The sequence below is a fragment of the Phoxinus phoxinus genome, assembly GCF_949152265.1.
Source record: "Phoxinus phoxinus genome assembly, chromosome: 24".
NCBI classification, from domain to species: domain Eukaryota; kingdom Metazoa; phylum Chordata; class Actinopteri; order Cypriniformes; family Leuciscidae; genus Phoxinus; species Phoxinus phoxinus.
Genome location: NC_136899.1, coordinates 6,733,543 through 6,757,002, shown reverse-complemented (window position 1 = coordinate 6,757,002; position 23,460 = coordinate 6,733,543). Strand labels below are relative to the sequence as shown.

General features: G+C 37.3%; 2 protein-coding genes across 4 annotated transcripts in view; one reads left to right on the top strand and one right to left on the bottom strand.

Annotated features, from left to right (window-relative positions):
- Positions 1 to 83: 83 nt before the first annotated feature.
- On the bottom strand, positions 84 to 23,002 carry aglb (amylo-alpha-1, 6-glucosidase, 4-alpha-glucanotransferase b). Of its 3 annotated transcripts, none has more exons than XM_079601085.1 (34): positions 22,982 to 23,002; positions 21,985 to 22,091; positions 20,432 to 20,642; positions 20,184 to 20,353; positions 18,586 to 18,789; positions 16,933 to 17,114; positions 16,731 to 16,842; positions 16,510 to 16,636; positions 15,955 to 16,057; positions 15,756 to 15,853; positions 14,587 to 14,726; positions 14,208 to 14,395; positions 13,742 to 13,865; positions 12,260 to 12,423; positions 12,011 to 12,112; positions 10,593 to 10,748; positions 9,782 to 9,932; positions 9,451 to 9,575; positions 9,108 to 9,220; positions 8,392 to 8,526; positions 8,080 to 8,210; positions 7,863 to 7,999; positions 7,577 to 7,710; positions 7,317 to 7,492; positions 5,890 to 5,992; positions 5,587 to 5,812; positions 3,415 to 3,532; positions 3,188 to 3,323; positions 2,928 to 3,040; positions 2,485 to 2,696; positions 2,311 to 2,408; positions 1,883 to 1,970; positions 1,661 to 1,794; positions 84 to 1,514 (listed from the first exon to the last, which is right to left on the bottom strand). In XM_079601085.1, the coding sequence occupies exons 2-34, from the start codon at positions 22,064 to 22,066 to the stop codon at positions 1,397 to 1,399; spliced, it is 4,611 nt and encodes a 1,536-aa protein (XP_079457211.1). In that variant the 5' UTR covers positions 22,067 to 22,091; positions 22,982 to 23,002; the 3' UTR covers positions 84 to 1,396. The 3 variants fall into 3 exon arrangements, with proteins under 3 accessions (XP_079457211.1, XP_079457210.1, XP_079457212.1); XM_079601084.1 differs by lacking the exon at positions 22,982 to 23,002 and adding an exon at positions 22,628 to 22,711; XM_079601086.1 differs by lacking the exons at positions 13,742 to 13,865; positions 22,982 to 23,002 and adding exons at positions 13,104 to 13,227; positions 22,628 to 22,687.
- The window catches only part of frrs1b (ferric-chelate reductase 1b), a 7,822-nt gene continuing 7,126 nt past the window's right edge, over positions 22,765 to 23,460 (top strand). The window contains exon 1 of the mRNA XM_079601091.1: positions 22,765 to 23,277. The gene's annotated coding sequence lies outside the window, so the exon portion shown is untranslated. The remainder of the gene's footprint in view (positions 23,278 to 23,460) is intronic.

Genomic DNA, 23,460 nt, shown 5'->3' with positions numbered 1-23,460 from the left:
GCAGAATTTGTCTGGCCTCTAACTGTTTTAAGAATACATGGTATACATGGTAACAAAACAAAAAGTTTATAAAAATGTTTTTTGATTTGCTGACCATTTATTATTTGTTTGCTGAGGCTGCACAATGTAGTAAAAAAATGCATATGAAGATATGATTTTTCTTCAGAGCAAAAAGAACAAAGAAAAATGCATTAATTAAATTATTTAAATAAACAATTTATGTTTTATAACAAACTATATGTTATAAATTATATCAATTTATGTTATGTCCTAGTTAAGATCCACTGTTCCATAGTATGGATCTTATGTTGTAATGATGCAATATAATGCAGCATTTTTCGACAGAAGATAGGTAATAAAGCTGATTGATGTACTCAATGCCCAAATTCAACACTAATTAAGTTAATTTTTCTTGTGAAGATTGATACATTCATACATTTAAAACTCCTAAAAGTTGAATGAATCAATATTTATTCTTCAGTATTGTTCTATGAAGTGATCACTCCTCTTTATATCCTTTCCATTAAACATAGCACAAGTTTAACAGCAATAATATAACTGATGCTATTGTAATTGATAAAAATTGCCAGTGAAATTGCATTATTGTAATTTCAATGTAGTGTAAATATTGTATATAGTTGCAATGTTAATGTTTTCTCAATTTTCTTTATAACTACTGTATGTCTAAGACGTAGGGGGAAATCAGATGCAGAAGAAATGTACAGAAATCTTTGAATTTCTAAATCATCATGTATTTCCATGTAAGGGCGACCCAGGAAACAGAAATGACTTTGCAATTCTAACCATACAATGTGTTATATATTTGTTTCTGAATAGCAAGAAAGGGAAGAAAGATCAAGGTTACAAAGCCAACATTGTACCATAGAGAGTTACAATTGCACTGAACATGGATTGTTTTATTGAGCTCTTATATTAGTTAAAATCTGAGGTTAAAAATAACTCATGAAAGTGTGGTGCATCAGCTCATGCATGAGTGAGACTAAAATATGTATGTCATCTTATGATGAAGTAGTTTGACGTGTTCATGAAAGCAAAACAAGCTTTTGTTGCCCTTGGCAGACCGCCCATATTGCCGATCTAAATTAAGATTTTGTTTTAATAATCACAAATGGGCATAAATCTGTCTCTTAACCAACAAACCCAATCTGAAAATGCTGGTAGTCACTAATAAGAATGTAAACATGACAAAAATCTCTCTAAAATGAGTTGGCACAATCAACAAATAAAGTATTTCCATTTCTTCCAAACACTAAAGTAGTAACAGTAGCAGCACACATTTTGTGTCTGGACAAGGTTGTGAATGTAAAATAATGTCCTTTGAACTTCTCAGTTAGGTGGCAAGTAGTACATGAGATCTTCATGGTCCTTGACATAGTCATAGATCATAGAGGGCCTCCAGAACAGTGGCGATAGACCAGGCCTGTGTTTCACAACTGAATGGGCAGTACTGTCCGTTTTCATTGGTCAGCTCAGGTAAACCCTTCCAAGGTGATCTAGAACAAAGACAACATATAGATAAGAGCTGCTGTATACTGTGCAAATGACTCAAATACTTCATTATTAAACTCAATCTCCTGCAGATTCCAACAATTCCACAAGAAATACAACCATTTTTGTTTGTGTGTGAGATCTGCAATACCTTTCTAAATGGGTATAAAGTCTAGACAGAACATTCTTCACCAGGTACACACTTTCGTTGTACTTCTCTTGGCCCATTTTTTTAGCGAAATAAAGCTTGGCTCGTAAGAAGTATCCAACTGGCCACAGCCATTCCTGAAATAGAAATGATTAAATGCGCATGGTTTAAAAAAAGAAAAAAAAGAAATCTCTCATATCTGAGATCATAAAAAAATTTAATTACAGGTCCTTGGTGATAATTGAATCCTTTCGCACAGTTGTAGTTGTCATTATCCAGAGCGTTGTCATAAACGCCACAATACACCAGATCACTGTTAGACAAATACTGTTAAACAAACATCTACTTGCGAATGACTTCACTGATGCACATACTCTAGTTCTGGAGCATTGGAAAAGCAAATGCATGACTTCGTAATTATACAAATAATATAAATGTAACTAACTATAACTGTTCTTATAATGCACTATAGGTCTTAATGAGTCTTTATAAATATATTTATAAAATAGTATTACTTATAAATAAGTATAAATGGAGCTATAATTCCAAAAACACTTATCAAACCATGTCCAGTCAGCACGCCAGAAGAGCACACTCTAACACAAGTGGCTGCTTAGCCAATAGGCAGACAGCAGGTGTTGTTTTCTACTTACTCTGGGTCCAGTGTTTTCATTCCCAGAGGACCGAGCAGCTTCTTTTCTACCATCTCTAAAGCCTTCCAGGCTCTTTGCACTGTAAACAGCTCTGGTGCCTGGTGAAACAAAGTGGTGTATAAGAGAACAGCCTCCAAAACACTTGAAAAGACTTGTACAAGCACTAAGACTCACCACAACCATGGCGATGGTGAAATTAGGCCTGAGCTGGTAGTCACACCAGGTGCTAGAGGACCCATAACTGTCTTTGTAAATGCATTTCTTGTGGACCAGGTCGGGATGTTGCTCATTTGGGTCCGCAGGGTCATCCGACACGTAGAATAACCTTTCAAAATTCTCTTGGATCAGTTGATTCCACTCCTTATATGACATTGACTGTTCTGCTCCTGGATGAACCACAATGGTCATGATCGATCGTTAAAATATATGAAAAGGGATTTTAATGCTGTCAGCTAAATAGGCTGTAAATATATGTTAGTCCATAACTGTGAATTGTGATACAATTGAAGGTGTGGCTTTCATAACAGTGCAGGATTGGAAAGCGTCACTATTTTGAAATATAAATAATAAACACTGGCATTTTCATTGAGAAGGAGAATGTGTTATAAAGAACGTACCATCTCTGTGTATTGTGACAGAGGAGTATGGATAATTTCCACTCTCATTCATCATCATCAGCCAGCGCACTGCTGACTTACTAAGACCCACAATCTCCACCGCAGAACCATTCCTGAACAAACACAACGCCATCATCCACTTGGCATATGGAGGACTGGTTTATCCAGGCTCAAATGTGTGTTCACATTAAAAGCATTCTTTTGTACTAGATACAGTGGAGCTTATTATACTGTAGAGGTTTAGCAGGTGATTATAATACCTGGGTGTGGCTGGAACACCTCTATTATAGGCTTTGTCGCTCTCTCCCATTTTATCCATCCACGTCCCACAGTTGAAGCGATTTCCACCGTAAACAAAGCCTGTCTCGGGATTTACTTTGGCCTCAACGTTAAAGCCTATGAATCAGGGCCATTGCAAAAGCAAGGTATGGTTAGAGACAGACATGGAAAAACAGAGTCCTCTGTGCATTCATAGAAAATGACTCACCTTCATCTCGCATGTTACGGTCGATCTGCGGACCCGCGTTTCTCTCTCTGAACACTATTCCCTGGATATGACGCTGCATAGCCTCTTGAATGACCACATATAATGGCTGGTCGTGATCCTGATTCAAGTCATGAACAAAAATATGAACAGCATTCAGTCAATCTGAAACCATGCCAAAAGATATATTTTTTACATTTTTGAAGAATATTCTGGGGTTGTTCAGCTACAAAATGACAAAAAAAGCACAATAAAAGTATGGTATCATAAAAATGAAATGTTTATCAATCCAGAGGCTAATAATTTAAATAATAAATGGAAGTTAAAGGGATAGTTCACCCAACAATTAAAATTTACTCACCCTCAAGTTGTTCCAGACCTGTGTGCATTTCTTTCTTCTGCTGAACACAAAAGAAGATATTTTAAAGAATATGGGTAACTTAATCAGTTGATGGGCCCCATTGACTTCCATAGTATGGAAAGAAAATGCTATGGAAGTCAATGGGGTCCATCAGCTGTTTGGTTAATGACACTCTGCAAAATATCTTCTTTTGTGTTCAGCAGGAGAATGAAATTCATACACGTTTGGAACAACTTGAGGGTGAGCAAACAATATCTAAAAACTTGCTATATCTAGACTGAACCTATGATGTTACGCTTATAAGCAAAATGTCCATTTTAATAATTTTATTTTAAAAAGGCTTCGAAAGTTGCTTACCAATGCTAATGTAATAGGTAATTGTGAAACAAAATCATAAAAATGAAAGGCTTTTTTAATATTCCAGTGGCTAATATGTTGGATGGAAGTGTAGTACATTTAATAGGAAAATATAAAAAATATATTAAAATATATATATAAAAACGCCCCTTGCTCTTCTCGTGGTGTCGCAGATTCACACCCGATAGTTGTAGGAACTTAGTTCTAGGAACTAACCAGGGTGGTTCCCGAGAACTTAATGGTTCCCTTAGGATATCCTAAGGGCATTTTAAGAGGCATTTAAGGGGAAACCTTTTCATAGTTAGAACTATTGGCGGAAGTACCCGGATAAGCTAATTACCTGCACATATTATGATAGCATTATAATATAACAATGTAATATGTAACGATAAAGTTAAATATTGGCAGTGGCTTCATAGATTAATTTAAAAACATTAAAAAAGCACAACTGATGCACATTTCTTTGTTCTTCATTATTAGAACTAGAGTAGAACCTTGCTGTATTTTTTTAAGAGGAAGTACACCGCCATCTTCTCGGACGAAAGTGACTTGAACGCACCTGCCGTCATAAACACGACCTCCCACCTCGTAAGTACGAACTTCCCAGGAGGACTTGAACACAACACACCATAAACCAACACTATAGGAATTACCAGTGACGCAAGTGTACGCTGATTGGCCGAATGCACGCAAAACACCAGCACCTGACATTTCTTAAAAAGCTGTGTAAACACAGATTATAGCCTATATATTTACTCTAGAAACTAACTCCACGATCATGGTAAACAGTGAAAGATCGGCCTCTAAGGCCAATTTACGCTAAGGAGAAAATCCAACGCAACTTTGAGGAGACCAAGCCCAATATGATTATGTATTTCTGCTCAGCTAGTAACACTGGATATCAACCACACGACATACACTAATACCTTTTCATATACGGTACTGTCTTTCTATGAATAACATTTCTATCTAATAACGTATTAGACAGGACTGTTAGACAGATCGTAAACTAAACACGGAAAATGTGAGCACTGTGTGCTCAGGCTCTGGCGTTCTCAGCTCCGTCAAAATAAAGGTCTGACGCTCCGCCAAATTAAAAGCACAACAAGTGCGGCTTACGTCACTTCATAGTTCCTACTGGCGGTGCGAATGCAACCAGGAAATTACCAAGAACTGTTAGTTCTAGGTGAACCACCCTGTTTGCTAGTTCTTAGAACTAGCTGGTGCGAAAGCCCCTTTAGTCAGGTTACATGGTTGCCATATTGAATTTAATATGGATGAAAACAAGGCTCATCAGCTGAACAATTGGTATGTTGTTAAACAGTTCACTGTAATTCTATCCCTTACGCCTAGTTTTCATTTCTGTGAAAAATATATATGGCACTACCTGAGAGACAGAGTCTATTGTACTGCATCAAGTATCATAAGCAGTCAGAGATTGTTTCCTTTCTTCTTACCACTGTCCCCAGGGGCTGTGCCTCAGAATCATCAGTGGGATACATACGTGACACAGGGCATGTTATAATATCTGTGCCGTTGGGCACGATGCTACAGTAGTCCTGGATACACTGAAGCCACCACCACACTGCATCACGGCAGTTATAGCGGGCTGCGACACCCTGACCGAGCAGATTAGGGATCAGACCATTGCGCATCGTGCCAGCAAAGGCTAAGATTATATTTCTGTCGGAAACACACCAGATTAGATGATGATATTGGCAGGATTGGTATGTTAAGTATGCATAAAATTAGATGCTCACCTGGCCTCCAGGTACCTCCCTGTCAAAAGCATGAGACCGCGCAGAGCTATGAATGTGTCTCGCCCCCAGCAGCGGAAGATTCCAGTGGAGAAATGCGGCAGACCTGCACAGATGAAAGTTACTTGAAACCACAGGCATCTTCAACTTTATCAGGCCAAGAGACGCAGTATGACCCCCTGTGACATGTTGTATAAAATTGACTGTTGCATTTTAAACCAGGCCAAAAATAATAGGTATATTGTGCCATAATGATGCATTTACACACTGTATGATGTTTATATTTCAAATCCATTAAAATAATCATTATTGATGTACAGTAACCTTTTTAATTTTACATATACATTTTTATCTTACTCAATACATTGTAATATGGAAGGGATATTTAACAGAATGTTTGAGATTTGTTTGTTTAATTGTTGAACCCATGACTAAGCTAAAGCTGCTCTTCCTCTCTGGATGCATGACTTTTGGTTAATCAGAAAGTGAAGCTCTACTTCTCACACCTCATTCTTGATAACAGAATTCCTCAGGGAGGGTTGTGTACTTTCTTTGCTGTATTCACTAATAAGATCAGCTAACCTGTCATACTTGTCATGTTTGCTGACAACAATGATTGGCCTCATTTTCATAATGCGTCAACACTGCACAGCTTTTTTCCCCTGGGCCAAGAATTTTTAATTTGATTCAAATGGTTTTGAAAGCGTATGAAGCGCATTAACATTAGAACCAGGATAAGAACAATTTCATGAGCGTACATTGTGTGCAATGCATTGTGGATTAGGCATACGGTTTTTGTGAGAAGATATTATTAGTACAAAATTAGCTGTTCCAATTTAGCAGACTTTAAGTATATCAATTAAGTATACCAAAAGTACAATTGCAGGGTATTTATATTAAGTACATAAATATGTAAATGTATTTGTAGTATAACTTAGCATAAAATACATTTATTTCAAATACATTTTGGTATATTTATATTGCACTAGGGTAATGACAGCTATTTTTTTTTTCTTTAACTCTGCAATAACCTGTACAGTTTTATCTGATGTCGTACTTATGGCATATTGTATGTCCTGTGCATTGTGAGAGTGCACATAATTTAAACATTTTACAAAATTGCACTATGTAAAGATTTTTAATTAGACAAAAAATGTCAGCTTATTTAATAGTCCCTCTCACACAATAAAAAAAAATAATAATAAAAGTGTATTGAGTTGGTACATCAATAATCTTTATCTAAGTATGTAAATATGGTACTATTTGCATGATATTATACACTAGGCCCGGCATCTCAATTTTAGACAATATGTAATGGGAGTTTCTTGTCCTTAAAAAGGCTTGTTTTAGAAAATTTAAAGCATGAATTAATCTAAATATCCCAGGCAATCTAACTATTTATAGTCGATGAAAATGTGTATGAATCCAACCTGCAGCAAGAGAAACGCAACACTGCTCCTCTTGTTTGGTTACATTGTTGAGTCGGACCGGGACATCCTCCAGTTCGGGGGAGAGGGGGGGCAGGGCAGGGACATGACCCACCCCACACATCTGAACCGAGCCCAGGGCCAGCTGCTTGACCAGGGTCGACCCGTTCTGAACAAAGCTGCCCGTTCAATGGAACCCATTATACACATTATTACACATATTACTCACAACATATTAAACTTAAACAGAGAACAAATCAAACCTGGACATTTGGTTGAAGATTTCATCTACAGCCGTGGCATACGCCCCAACCATAAGGGCATCAAAATAACACGGCACTAAGTAGTGTGGAATATGCTTGAGGTATGTGAATACAGCACTGAACCACTTTCCGACCTAGGATCAATCAGAAATATTTATATGCCACATCAAAGTGTGAAAAACATTTCTACAATTGTAAATTTTTGCTAATCTGAGTTGCACACCAAAGTTTATTACTTTTTACTATTTATCACTTAATTACTAAAAATATATATTTCCTTTCCTACCTCCCGCAGAGCTCCGCCTTTATTCATCAGGCGAGTGCTCACGTAATTGATCATCCAATCACCTTGCCTGAGATTGTCACAAAACGGATGTCCGAGGTCATTTTTGGGACGAATCTCAGACAACACTGACACAAAACCTGCGAGTATTGAAAGAATGATGTTTATTCATAGTCACATGACAACAGTGACCGATCATGTTATTTGGGAATTGTGGTACCTTGTAGGCCTCCGTACTTCAGCGGCATCCAGGATGGTATATTGTAGCAGCCACCGCCATCTTCCTGTTCCTCCGCATCACAGCGGAATAACAACACGTTCAGCTCGGCCAGAGTCAGTTTGGATATTAAACTGCCAAGTAATTTAAAACAACAGGTCTTAGTGAGAGAATTGAGTTGAAAGAAACTGATCTGACTCATATCATTATGTAATAAAATTAACACTTAAACAGCACAGTTGATATTTCGCTTTCTAAGCAAAAACGAATAAATGAGAATTGAGTTTGTAAAAGGTAACGGTAAACATGACTTACAATTCTAGAGCTATTTTCAGGATGCCAGGAACATTGCTGTCAGTCAGACTGCCGGATTTATACAGCCGGTTGAACTGTGAGAGTTGAGTTCGCAAATAGCCGACCATTTTCTGAGAGTTTGGATCAAGACTCACCCTGTGAAATCAGTTACATGTTGAAATTAATTAATTAATATTCATTTAAAGGAACAGTTCACCTAAAAATGATTCATGCTCATGTGGATTTTTAAACAATCAAATGCTGTTTGTTTTTTCCCCATGGAACACGCACACACAAAAAGAGACTTCCATAGATTTTTTCAACACCACTACATCCCCATTCAAGCACCAAAAAGGACAAAAGAGTACTATAAAAGCACTATAAAAGTGGACTATATGATTTGTGGTCTATAATCCAAGTGCTTTTTGGAGATGGTATGGAAAAATCTATGGAAGTTTCATAAAAAAAAAATATATATATATATATATATATTATGTGTGTACCATGGGAAAAAATAACAGCATTTCTCCTTTTATGCAGCCCATGGTCACCATGATTATATTATCATGACTACATTTTTGTGGGTTTGTTTGTGGTTAACACCTTCAGATTCTGTGGCTATTTTCATTTTCATGGAAAGAAGGGTTGCAAAATAGTTTACATTGAACAAATAATTACAGTGAAACATTAAATGAGACTATTAAATAGGAATAATTTAATTTGGTGTGTTTGATTACCTGAATGCAATTACACTACCGGGAGTGAGCTTTTCAAACAAAATCTCCTCAACAAACTCACTGCGGCCCTTTGTGGTAGCATCTCCCTGTTTTACAATTTCACTGTCCTTTAACTGAAAACAAAAACACGTGTTATATGCAAGCCTACATCAGTAGGGACAAGCTCTGCACACAAGTACAGTATTAAAGTAACTCTACACTAAGAAGCTATAAAGAGAGCATACTAAACGCCAACAAATTCACACAGAACAGGATCTTTGTCTGTTAGCCTTTTCTCTGCCTGATGACAGCGTACAGACACTTCATGTCACAGCACAGCTGCACCCAGCACTAGTCATGTTACCTGGATGTGTTCACGGGTCACAACAGTGTAGTTCGGCAAGCCGTTTATGCACGTCTCATCTTTCGCATATGACTCAGCGTTTCTCTCTATGGTGCGTGCCTCTAAAATCACCTCCTCAATTTTACCTGTGTAACATGATGACAGATTAGACAAAACATGTCTAACTGGTAGAACCGCTGATTCACTTCAGCAAGTTGCACTTCAGTGACATTTGAAGAGAAAATGAATTGTCAAACTACTTGATGTGCTCTACATAAAATTAGATGACTTCGATTTCAACAGTGTAATCTGAAAGCACTTAGCACTATACAGTAAGTGTTCACGTCTGTACCTGGGATGTACATGGGGGCCAGATGCTCTTTGTATTGGTGCGTTTCTGGGTTTTTAAACGCTGTTCGAGACACAGTCACAACAGACTGATGCGTGTTGGGGCAATGCCTGGTCACAGCCACGGTGTCTTCATCCAGCTGATCAACATAAACCTGTGACATGCATGATGAACAAATACAAAGGAACAGACAGCAATGTGCACATAAGACTGAGAGGTAGAGGTTACAGGTATAAATATGACGAGTTCCACCACCCTAGTGACAACTTTACAGCACAAATAACATTTTAATACATGAAGAATTAATTTATAGTGGTTCGAAAAAAGTATTTGGACAGCTAAATATGTCTGAATGTCTTTGGATTAGAGTAAAACTTAGTGGTATTTAAAGAAAAATAACGTCAATGATCAAAATAATCTTTTTATAAAACAATAACTTTTGATACTATCAAACTTTTGAGAAAAATAACTTTTGAGAAAAGTGAAGTTTGTTCTGAAAAAATGTCTGAAAACAAACTCATTAAGTGTTTTGGTAAAACCTGAGCTTCACATTTCTGCTTTTAAAATGAACTTCCAATGCAAATCCTTCTCTTTATAAACAAGTTTGGTATGAGGTATGACCTGTTGTAACATATTCCTTAATTTTAGTTTAATCCAGAGGAATTAAGGTGTCTGCTACAGTACCGGTAAGTAACAAACCAGTGAAATCAATAGTTAATAAAAACTTCGCAACAAGTATCAAAGTCTCCTCTTGCTGTTAATGATTGTGACTCATAATACATTTATTTCACATCTCATATGAATAAACATTAACCTGGGTGAAGCCCTTCTCTGCCAGTTCTTGGTGGAGTTTGTTGAGGGCCAGCTTTCCTGCCATTATACCAGTCTGGAGGTTCACCTCCCCAACAGAAGAGGGCAGCGCATCAGGATTCCATTTAGGGTACAGACGCTCTTCCTTTACTACTGAAATCTGAGAAAAAAGCGGGTTGATACTACACCAACACCATTATGTGGGCAAAAAGCATATGTACATACATATTTGCAGTGTTGCTAAAGAATGTTTTGTAATCAATTACTTTTTTTCCAAGTAACTTAACTTAAATTCACATTAAAATATCAGTTACTTTATTCAAACAAGTAAGCAGTTACTTTGTTTTCCCATTTATTGACTGACAGGTTGTATATTTGCAGTGCTGCATGCAGAATTAGAGTTTCTTCCATTTAGATGAATGTAAATGCTAACAGATAGCTTTCTCCAGGTATATCAGAAACCCCAGGGAAATATTTTGACGTGGAAGGAAAAAAATAATAACAGAAAAGGCTTTTGTTTAGGTATGAATACTGACACAGATATAGAGGACTCTTTGTTAGTGAGAAGCACCCGCGGCGCTACCATTGGGCCCACCCATTTTAGGTCCGGGCCCGCCCATTTTGACCCAGGCCAGGGGTGTTGCTAGACCCGTATAAATCTGCTGTGCCCCAATAAATCTGAAGTTTGAGTTTAACAATTTATTTGATTTGTCAGCGTATTTAATTGAAATTATATGATAGGGTAATAGAAATGATCTATTTGCAACGCAGTAATAAAGCAATCAACGCTTGTAAAAGCAACAGTTTAACCGAAAACAGAAGCTGACCCGCGCGACAGAAATCCATGTCCGCGAGTGTCTGTATTTCCTAGCAACTGCAGCGCGCACACATCTGAGCACACCGAAGTCTGTTGGCACGCTATTGAGGTAGGCTTTGAAAACATGACGAAACAAAAGTTTGTAAATAATACAAATAATCTTATTTTGATTAATTATTGGCTTCAATAATCAGAAATTTAGAAATCTACTGAGTGCCCCAGTCCCCAGTGCCGCAGAAAAGTGCTGAAACGGAGATGAAAGGGAACCCGTTTTTTTTTTTTTTGTGGCTTATTTTAACTGGCCCATCCAGTTTTCTGGAGGCCCACCTACAATGAAAATTCTCTGGCGCCACTAGTGGTGAGAAGTAAAGAAATTATTCATAATGGGAGTTTTATACTCAAGGTGCTGACAGAACAAACGATTCTTGTTACATAATTGGGATGGATGTAAACAATATATTTGAGTTGAAAGCCTTTCTGCAACCAGTTTCCTTAGGAGGTGCCTTTATACTAAAATACTGTTTATTTAGTCATTAAATGATTGGAAAGCAAGACCTTTAGGTTTAAGTTTAGGACACAGCCAAAGTCACTGTGCACATTTTTACCTGGTGAGGTACGAGCTCATCGTATCCTCTAGTGCTGCCTGAGGCGCAGCAGGCCATAGAGACGATAGCAGAGCTGGGTAAAGCATCAAACGCCGAACGAACCTACAAGACAAGAATAAGAAAAACATCTTTCACATAAAAAAATGATATTAAATAGTATTAAAATAATCAGTGAAACAAGTAATCATAACATCATGATATATAAAATACAAAATTAATATACAATACAGGATTGTATGTGTTTCTGACCTGAATGGGACATTCGTTGTCATGGGTAACATCCAGAAACATGGCATGAGCGATAGACGGCACCAAAGGCCTGAGGTTTGGCTGTACGAATGACCCTACAGGCTCCCCTCCGAAACGATACACCAGTCGACCCTCCTCACGGCTGTCCCCGGCACTCATGGCCTCTGATGATGAGAGAACAAATCTTATCAGTAAATGGGACATTTGATAAAAAGGTCAAACTTTACATGACAGGGTTTATGTTGCTGTATAATTTGGGTGTTTTTTAAACTCTAGGCACTTTTCATACTCTCACTAGTTTATTTAATTTGTGTACTAACTATATACAGTACTGTACATACATCACAAATCTGAAAAGGAAATCTGTAATTTTTATTACCGTCACAGCTTTATTGTTTCCTCATTGGACAAAAAAACTTATATAAACAACACAATAAATATATTGAAATGGTTTTCATTTCGCTTTTTGCTGAGATAATAGTTTCATTTGATAATTTTTATGTCAATTTAACATTTTAATATGGGACAAATGTAAACATAAATGGCTTTTTAAAAGCAGCAAAAGTAATGATTTAATGTGGCCTTCATCAAATAAATGAATACGTAAAAATGAACCCCTGTGACATAAAAGTGCCAGTAGTTCAAGAACAAATCCATTTCTATCTAATATCTCAAATCTAAGGATATTCTGTGTGAAATACAACTCAAACTATCAACAGCAGCTGTGGTGTGTTAGCTCATTTTGAAGATGATTTACATCTGCTGTACATTTGTATTTCACATGGCATGTTCCTTATTTCTGAGTGTCACTGCAACTGCATTTCCCAATCTCTTTGCGTCTTACCTCGGATAAGAGAGGTAATGCCAAGCCTAGTCATAAAGACATTGTCCAGCTCTTCGCTGCCAGTAAAGAGCTCAGCCACCACATACAGATCAGGCCTGTGATGACGAGCGACAGCTAACATATACTGCAGCCCAGCCAGCACACAGCAGCAGGGTTAGAAAAGAGGATGGATGGATGGATGGATGGATGGATGGATGGATGGATGGATGGATGGATGGATGGATGGATGGATGGATGGATGGATGGATGGATGGATGGATGGATGGATGGATGGATGGATGGATGGATGGATGGATGGATGGATGGATGGATGGATGGATGGATGGATGGATGGATGGAAATTAAGCAAGACAGACAATGTATGAAGTGCATGACAATGAGTAGGAACATGCTCAGGTTACATAGTAAAGCATAAAGGATATGATGCAGGTATATTAGCAATGCAGTATGGCATTAATATAGTATTATTTGTGTGCACATGAAATGCATCAGGTTGATGGAGATTAGGTGATGGAGAGAAAAGGTATGTTATTAACATTAAGGTGTTAATGTTTTGAGAAAGCAAAAAGAGGGAGAGAAAAAAAACAAGAGCAAATTGAGCATAAGGGCAAACGTGTGTCTCTTGCAGTCTGCAGTACCTCTGACGAGACTGGTTATCCCCAGCCGATTAACAAACACATTGTCAAGCTGTTCACTTCCTGTAAAGAGTTCAGCTATCACATAAAGATTGGGCCTGACCACTCTGGCTGCAGCTAACATGGCCTATAGACACAACATACAAGACGCCACATTTAATAGTACACGTGAAAAACCTGGAGTACAAACTCAGAAGCAATGACACTGCATATTTTCAACATGAGAATGAAAGAAAAGTTTTCACATTCTTCAGATATAATCTATGAATCTACAATGACATTGCAAAACATTCTGAATTCAGGTTTGTAGCATATGGTGTCATTTGTATAAATATATCATAATCTATGAATCTACAATGACACTGCAAAACGTTCAGAGTTCCTGTCAGTATCATATGGTGTTACTTGTATAAATATATCATGAGATATGCCTGCAGATCAAAAATAAAGTGGAAATCTGAGCACGTACCTCAGCCACATGAAGGGGTGTGGAGTGGCAGTTATCCAGACGCACACCGGAGAAATGTTTGGCTGTGATCTCGGTGTACTTCTTCATGTGAGCCCATAAGTATGGACAGTCTTCTGGCTTGTCGCCATAGCGAAGTTTAACGCTGTCACCCCAGCAAACAAGCTCTCTTCTGAGGTAAATATTAGACCCTAACAGACATATAAATCAACCATTAAAAACTGGCTCCTAGGCTAGATTATCTTGTCACCAGAAAGACCATGCAATTTTTGAATGGCTTTGCTGGCCCAACCAGCACCAAACCACCATAAACCAGTGTGGACCAGCAAGCAGGTATTTTTTTATGTTACCGTTCAGAAGAAATACACATATTTTGACTCACCTGCCTCTGCAAAGTTTCTGAGCGGGTCATCACCCATGACCCATCCATTATGGGCGAGCAGATGACAAGCCTCATTTGGATTCAGCATCAGCTGGTTTTCCTGCTCCATTGGCATGTCCTCAAATGGGTAGGTAAAATATCTGAATAATTAAAACAACAAAACAAGGATGAAAACTGTGAATCTGCCGTTCTCATCAGCGTATTACACAATACAATTCGAAGCTTACAAGATATCATGCGCATACAATGAACACTTCTGAGGGAAAACATTTTTTTATTTGGATATATTTGTGGCATTAAAAAGTTTTGTTTTTGCCCTTGACTAGAACATTTTCAAAGCACTCAGAATATTTGTTGTATGCATATCTGGACATGCAATAGGCTATGTCAAAAGAAATAACAGAGCATCTGCTTTAAAAAAAAATTTATTTATTTATTCTACAGTAGCTTAATGCATTATTTTTTATTCATTTTTATTTTTGTGGGTAAGTTTCATAAAAAAAGCAACATTTTGAGAAAAAGCTGAGAAAATTGTGTTGTCGTCAAAGACTACATCCAGATCGGATTCAGAATGATGATGGAGTTCATCAACACCCCTTATGCTTGCACTGTTGCATAGTCCTATAGCTCGTCCTGGGTCGATATTTTATTCGGTAACATTCTGCAGTTTGGATGCTGTTTAATGTTGATGATCGCGTTATCTTACAAATGCATCTGCTTATCTGAGCTATCGGTTATTTCTGCTTCTTTTTCGCCTGTTTTGATAAGATTCACTCTTTCAGAAGATGCCTAATAATAGCGCCCCCTACTGTATAACACAGACCCCTGATATGATTGTAAAGCGCTTTGGGTGTACAATAGTACATATTAAAGCGCTATATAAATTGCCTAAAAAAAACAATAAAAAAAACACAGAAAGCCAGAAATTTTCGTCAATGGCAGGGAAATAGGAACTGGGTTAATGGGTATAGCTACAGTAACGTCTTCAGCTAGTCAACTTGAGATCCTTTCCATCTAAACTGGTTTTATCTCATATTTTTGTTAGCTGCATTTATGTCTGTCAGATAATTTATTCTTAAGTGGGCAGTTCTTGTGCAGAATAAATTTCAAAGTAGACCAGACTTTCAAACTGCCACCAGTCTTGCTCTGTGAGATTACACAATATGTACCTAGTCACCAAAGGGTTTGTCCGAGTGACCGGTCCAAGTACAGGGCCGTGGGTGGCGAGTCTTTCATAACAAACTGTTCCAACTATGCAGTTTATAGCCTGCAGGAGAGAAATGACGTAAATGAATCGCACAGACAACAAAGCTAAACAGCAAGATCAACTGTGAATTGTACACACACGTGAGGCTTACAGAAACCAACCTTCTCATGATGACTTTGCATTTCCTTATAGCATTCCACATTCAGTTCCTCAAGACTCTTCTTAAACCAATCACAGGACTCTTGAATGGATTTGGGACCGTTACTATTGTTTTGAAATGTACAAGGAAATAAAGTTTATTTGTTCACAAAGTGCAGTACACTGGCATAACAAGAAAAAAACAGACAATTTGAATGTAAAAATGGATGAAAACATATATATTAGTATAAGTGACAGATATATTAGTATAATATATATATATATATATATATATATATATATATTATACTGTGATCATATATCATACAGTATAAGTGATGTAGGGCCTTCCTTGTTGACTTCATTAGAATATTATTACTTTATTGTGATTATACAATTATATGAAAAGGTCAGGGTGACCAAGATAAGTATAATCAAATTATAAAATTAATAAATTATCTTGGTTACCCTGACCTTTTCATTTGAGATCATTAAAAACTGAACATAGATATTTGATAACAGAATACTCTATCCAAAAAACAATCATTAAACAGAACTTGAACAGGAAGTGGACTCACGTGTGTCTGCCAAACATCTCCAGGGCCAGTTGCATGTCTACGGTGTTGCTGAGGCGTCTATACTGTGAATCCTGGATGACTTTTAATTTCGGCTTTCCCATCAGCTCAGGGCCCTCGGGTTTGTTACCTACAGATGCCAAATACATCCAACTTACCTCCGACCCTACAAAACACAAGTGACAGAGCATCCAAGAACATGCTAGCAGACTTCAAACGCTCACCAGCCTGAAGAACCTTCCTAAACTGCTCCACGGCTTTCTCAACGTTCACCTGCAGAAACTCCCATAGTTTCATCTGGGTGAAAACTTCCGTCCATAGAAGCCCTCGTAGGATCTGAAACATCAAATCAAACACCATCACTTGTTGGCCAAACTTCAAAGGATTTGCGGCATATTAAAAAGCCGTGACAGCCTCCAGACTCACAGTAATCTGTTTCTCATTCTCAATAAGAGGTGGAAGGCCACTGTCGCTGTATTTCCCATCAGCTACGGCACAGCTGAAGTGCCACAGGGCTCTATCCAGCAGCCAGGCTGGCTTCAGATGAGGAGAGTTTAACAGGTTATAGCCACACTCTGGATGGAGTCTGATCCACTTACTGTTGGCAGCTAACCAAGGGAGCAATCATAAAATCATAGTCTTATAAATACATCAAATAAAATCTGTTTTTCTAAGCTATATACAGAAGATATTCTTTAAACTGCCGCATAGACCGTTTCATCATCTCTATGACCTTCGGCACATTTTACTTCAGTCAATTGGAGTGATTTCCTTTCTAAAACCAAACATATGGAAATACAATCTGCTGCACCTGTTAGTATAAGATTATATTACACATGCTGGGTCAAAAGTGAGCGGAAAATGAAAAGGTGACATACAAACATAGTTAATTGGTTGGAAAGTAAATGACGACGAACTGTATGCAAGATAAGGATTGGTATGTTTGCACATAATAAATGGCAGGTAAAGTCAATTTCAAAATGCTCATTAAGTGTGATAAACTTAAGTCTGGTGTCTAAAGAGCTGCTCTGAATCCAAATGTACACTATCACGGCCGTTCTGCTTCTAAGCAAAGATGACAGCTGTGTTCAAAGGTTCAAAGAGCAGGAAACCCTTTATGTGGCACTTGAAAAAAAATCTCAAACCTATCTGGAATAATTAATCTACGATTTAGTGAATACTCTCTGTTGTGTGCATAACAATAAAAACAATAATGACCACTAGGATTTATACAACCGTTTTGGGAGAGATCCTTTTTCTATTTTTACTGCCACCACTAATCAACATGCATGGAAAAATACGAATCAAATTACTTGTTTGGAAAATTGCTAAATTAGTCACATCATACTGTGTGAATATTGCTTGCTATGCGACTTAAACTGTTTTATTTCCTTGCCAAAATTGTTGCTATAATATATTTCAGAGTGTGGGCTGCAGGATTATATAGTTTGAACCCATATTTATTGAAAAAGTTGATTTGATGGCTTTAAAACAACTGCTGTAATTTTGTATCAGACTGTGAGTCTCTGAGGGCTACAGTAATTGAGCTGTTTATAGTCAGTAAATGCCGATGGCTCATAGTTAAAGCATGTTAACCACAGCAAAAGCAAAAGCAAAAATACTAAAATATAAAACGTCTGGCACCCTGGAGAGCTACTGATACACCCTGCTGGAGCACATTTTTACAGACTAACCAAAACAAAGCTAGTTGGCAAGAAACAGTTCTCAGTTTGGTGATAAGGGCAGACATGAAAATCTGTTCATATGACACACATGCAGCAGAGGGCAACATGAAACATTAGAATGTCACAAAGAACGAGGCGGCCAACATTAATCTTCCTACAGTGTGACTGAAAGGTCAAAAATCTTAACCATTGTGCCACAGATGTGACCAGCTTTCATCTACACTCTGATTGCTGCAATTGATATATAAATAGCCTAACCACTTTCTTTCTCAGTCTGCTGTGTCATTCTTCAGAGGTGACATTGCCATTTCAATGAGATACAAATCTAAAGATGCAGTGCTGGAAGTTTCTCCAAACATTATTCACTATGGGCTAAAGACACAGCCGAAAGTACCTGTGTGGTTGTACACCACATCTGTGATGCAAATCACGTTCCACTCTTTCTTGAGTTTCTCCGTCAGGTTGCCCACATCCATCCAGGTGTAGTTCTTTCCAGGTGGGGAGAAATCAGGGTTCAGCTCTAGCTGATCAGCTATGGAGTAGCATGACCGTGATAAGCCTAGTTTCTGCAGAGGCGTGAAGTGGATCATATTGTAACCTGAACATAAAAAAAAAACATGTACAAAAAATTGGTGGTTCATTACTTCAAATGTGCTTTTTATATCTTCAATTTGGCTAAACTTGGCCAAAAAACTGGCTTGTTAGTTGTAAGCAGTGCAAAAGTGCCAGGGAGTTTTTTTTTATATGATTCTTAGGTGTTTTGGCCAGTTGCTAGGGCATTGATATGGTGTTCAGGGTGTTTGCTATGGTTACTTACTGGAATAAAAAAAGATCTACCCACAGATATCTATTAGATTCTGGACTCCTATGGCTTTGGTCATTACTACAATGTAAGTCTATGGGGGTTATTTCCCCCCCCCCCCCGTTTTATCTTTTATTTTATTTTTGACTTTTTTTATTGAAAAAATAAATAAAAAAATTTGCCAACAGTCTTCATGATTTGAGGTATCATTCATCATTAGCACAAATGGTGGGGAACAAGTTTCACACCAAAGTTTAAAACTTAGAGTTAATTGTTTGTTCATGTACTAGAGGCAACAGCTTTTTTTTAACCAACACCACTAATAATAATAAAAAGGTGAACCTGTCTGTGGCTGAAAAGGAAAAGGAATATCAATTTAATTCTTAATCTTGTCAAATTGGAAAAAACTTGTCCAGAATGTCCACAAAAATAGCTCACGAACATGCACATACGGCATGCATTCTAATCTAGGGGTGTAACAATTGTGTGACAACATGTCGCAATACAAAAATGCAACAAGATGTATTGTGGATAGTGATAATCTGTATTGTGTATAGTGAGGAAAAAATTCAAGTTTACATAGTTTTAGTGTCAGTACTACATTCAACTACTATATAATGTTGAATATAATGTATAATATTGCAATGGGGAAATATTTGTGAGTCCTGATCATGCCAAATGTCTTATGTTGCCAGTAAAAAGTGGCCAACATTATTTTAAATACATCTAGTCAGCGACAGAGTGCAAGCATATTCGTCTAAAATAATTCTGTATTTTCAGCTTCAGAATCATGAATATTTTTTATTCTGGTGCACCATTGTCCTGTGCATTGGGTTACCAGCACCAAGTCCAAGCCTATTCATTTACAACCATAATGTAATACCAAGTTTTAAAAAAAATGTGTTAACCTTTTACCATATGTCTTAGAGTATCTCAATAATATCGTATCGTGAGTACAGTATCGTGATATGTATCGAATCGTGACAGGGTATTGTTACACCCCTACTTTTTGATGATTCTGGTAAAGTGCAATAACCCATAAATTGCCGCAATCAATGGGGAGCAAAAATATCCCTTTTATACACATTAGCACATATCTTTCTATATGAGGGGGCTTCAGGAGTCACAGGTACTACAGCAATACCAAACTCATAAATGAGTTTCAATACACACTGATAAATGATTCATACCAGTTTCCTTGGCCACTCTAAGTCTGTCAAGCCATTCATCCAGAGGGCCCAGACATTTTGCCAGGTAAGTCTGAACTGTAATGCAATCCAGAGGCAGGATCTTCCTCTCATGGCCGACACGCAACACTGGATCCACAACAATGTGGCCACCTCCGGTTCGTTCTTCATTCCTGTACACAATATGATAACATCTTTCTTTCTTGTCGTAAAAATTAGAAACTGCCACAATTCCAAGAATTCTCACTTACCCACACCCAAAGTAATACTGATAAGACCCTGCTATCTCCAGATCCAGTTTGCAGAACTTGTCTGAGTCATCCTCTCTGCCACTGGGGTTCACCCACTCCAGCTGACGGAAGCTGGAGCCAACAAACTTCTTGCCATGTGCTGGGTAGTCGGTGTGAACATGCACACTCTTGCCCTGCAGGGTCGGGCCCAGGCGGAACTGAAGCTCAAAGCCTTCGTGAAATGAAATGTGAGTCACTTGAGAAAACAGCAGGGGGAGTTGCACATCCAATAACCCCATAAGTCTTAAATAGTGCATTTATCAAACAAGATCCTTTAATCATAAATTATTGTTCAGATCAATGAAACTTAATACATATCAGATACTGTGTAATTTATGTTTTAGAACAAGAAATGAAAATCCCTTCAAGTAGACTTCAAGAAGATCTTCTTTTCCTCATTAATCTTTGATTTAATTCTCCTTGAAGCCACTGGTTGTTTATTCATATATTGTTTTGGTGTGCAATTTGATAAACTTAGCTGTTGCAGTGTATTTTAATGCATTTTTAGAAACATACAGTTCAGAAAGCTTAAGTTCCTTAAGCTAAAAGGCGAGTATGTCTGTGTTCTTCAGTATGTTAAAATTTCATTAGGCTATTTAAAAATATTTATTTTAAAAGAAATTATATTTGGAATATTTTATCTACAATTTACTGAATGTGTGCCGTTGTGTGTTTAAAAAACAAAACTATATAAATTGTCTAATCTTTAATCGTACATTTTTATTTTAGGGTGATATTGCGATTTTTTTATCACTAAACAGCATGCTTGTAAATTTTATTTAAGAAAAAAAAACAGTTCACGTAATTATTTGGAAGATTGCTAAATTTGATCTAAAAAGGCCTGTTTTAATCCATATTTATTTAAAATGGTGATATCATTTAATTGTTTTGAAAAGACTTGCTGTAGGACATTTATGTTGTAGAACAAAACATGAAAATCGAATAGACTAAGATTTTATTTTACTCATAAGAAGATATTTTACAAACCCATAAGAAATTCCAGAGGGAACCCATGGCTCAAAAATGATAATGCTATAAAGAGTTTCAGGTTTATGGTTGCATGCATCATAGTAGTAAGCAGTTTGATTCTATTAGTAGTATTCTATTCTGTAATTAGCAACAATCTGACCATTGCATACAATAGTAAACTATATTTACATTATCTACACCGCAAAACATATGGGCACCACAGCAAACAGGACAGAACACCAGCACATTCCTCCGCTATATATAGCTGACAGCTTTTTGAATGTGATATTCGGTGCTCATGCACCACGAGTAACGCATAAATCTATCCAAAGCTTCTTGGGTTCCAAAGTCTTGAGTTGCAGAGAGTAATAAAGTAAGGCAAATAAAAGGGGTAGAATAATTTATGCATTAACAACAATTCAAAATGATAAATTCTACAAAAAATCTGTAAAATAATAAATTAAACATCATGATAGCACAACTGATGATGACGTAAATTAAAATATTTGCTTTTGCAATGCACAATTTTTGAGAAGAAGACCTACCTTGTTCCAAGCGAAATAGAGTGCGCTCCAGTCTCTCCATGTCATTCAGGAGAAGCACTCGGATCTGTTGGCCACGGAACATGTTGGCGGTGCTTTTTTAGGATGCCCTTTAAACACAGGAGAGGTAACCTCTGAATTTGCAAGAGTGTGGGCTATCATCCGATAACAACGATCGACATGTGAACAATCTGTTGCAGTCGATATAGGCAAGTGGGGGATTTGTAAATGCTTGACAAGTTTCTCAACAATGTTTGAATAAAAAAAATCTGACCTACTGACCTAACCTGTAACAACAGCATGGACACAATGATGACATAGATAGATAGATAGATAGATAGATAGATAGATAGATAGATAGATAGATAGATAGATAGATAGATAGATAGATAGATAGATAGATAGATAGATAGATAGATACTGTAGGCCTACTTTTATACAATTTTGCATAAATACAGACATGCATAGTATAAAATAAATAAAAGATTAAAGAATTAGGCCCTATTTATTGATCACTTTGTATCGCACAAATTTGGACAATAGTAGCAATATTAGCAGCAATTTTAATAGTAGCATGCATTTCATGCATTAAGTAAATATTAAAATGAGGAGCCATAATTAAAATGAACTAATAAAGTTTAATTACCAGCAACATCCGACAGACTCCTCACTGGAGTGTCACCCGGAGTTAGTCAAGCAGACCTTATGCATCTAATAAGGTCATGCATCTGAGGTGACATGACCTTTCAGTGACCCTAAATATAGCCAGTACCTAGTTACATCTCACTGGTTACATCAGGCAAAGCCTGTGAAAGACACGCGTTGTCCATGCAGCACATAGGTGTGATCAAATTTGATGAACTATTGTAATTCCTCCAATAATTGTATTAATAATGTACATTTTATAGTGAATTATTTATCATGTATTATTATGGTATTTCAGTAATATTACACAAGCACGAGCTGACAAGAGCCTAAATACAAAGACGACTTGGATTACCTGATGCAATGCCACAGGTAATCACGGCCATGCTGATATTCAGTATTACAGAAGTAATACTGTTCGTGTGATTTTTTGCCAAATTCAAATTACTACTACTTGGCTTGCGATCAGGGGAAAAAAACAGATGCTCCGACCTTTAAAAAAACGCTCCTCGCTTGGGAATGGGAACACATCTATCGTTTATCATTCATTTTTAGCCTCACTCACATGTCTTACTCTTAGAGAAAGTTTTAGAGCACGGCATTCAACCAATCAAACGATTCCTAGCTAAAAGACCGCCCTTACCTTAGCGCGTGCGCGTGCACATCCGCTCACGCACAGTTGTGTGTGTTTTTTACGTGACGTGATAGTGTGCTGGTAATTTATTTTAGATGGAGGTAAGCATATTAACTTATTTTATCGTTCCGTCAGCAGTTTATTGTGCTTGTCTGTCTGTTTGGCTGCTTATTTTCTTCATACACATGCGCAGACATCTT

Excerpts from the sequence above, each read along its gene's own strand:
- aglb (XM_079601085.1), bottom strand. The coding sequence starts at position 22,066 with ATGTTCCGTGGCCAACAGATCCGAGTGCTTCTCCTGAATGACATGGAG. Across the intron at positions 17,115-18,585 it reads TGTGGTGTACAACCACACAG|CTGCCAACAGTAAGTGGATC; the intron begins GTACTTTCGGCT and ends TCCCTTGGTTAG. Across the intron at positions 3,041-3,187 it reads GGTGTTCCAGCCACACCCAG|GAATGGTTCTGCGGTGGAGA; the intron begins GTATTATAATCA and ends GTGTTTGTTCAG.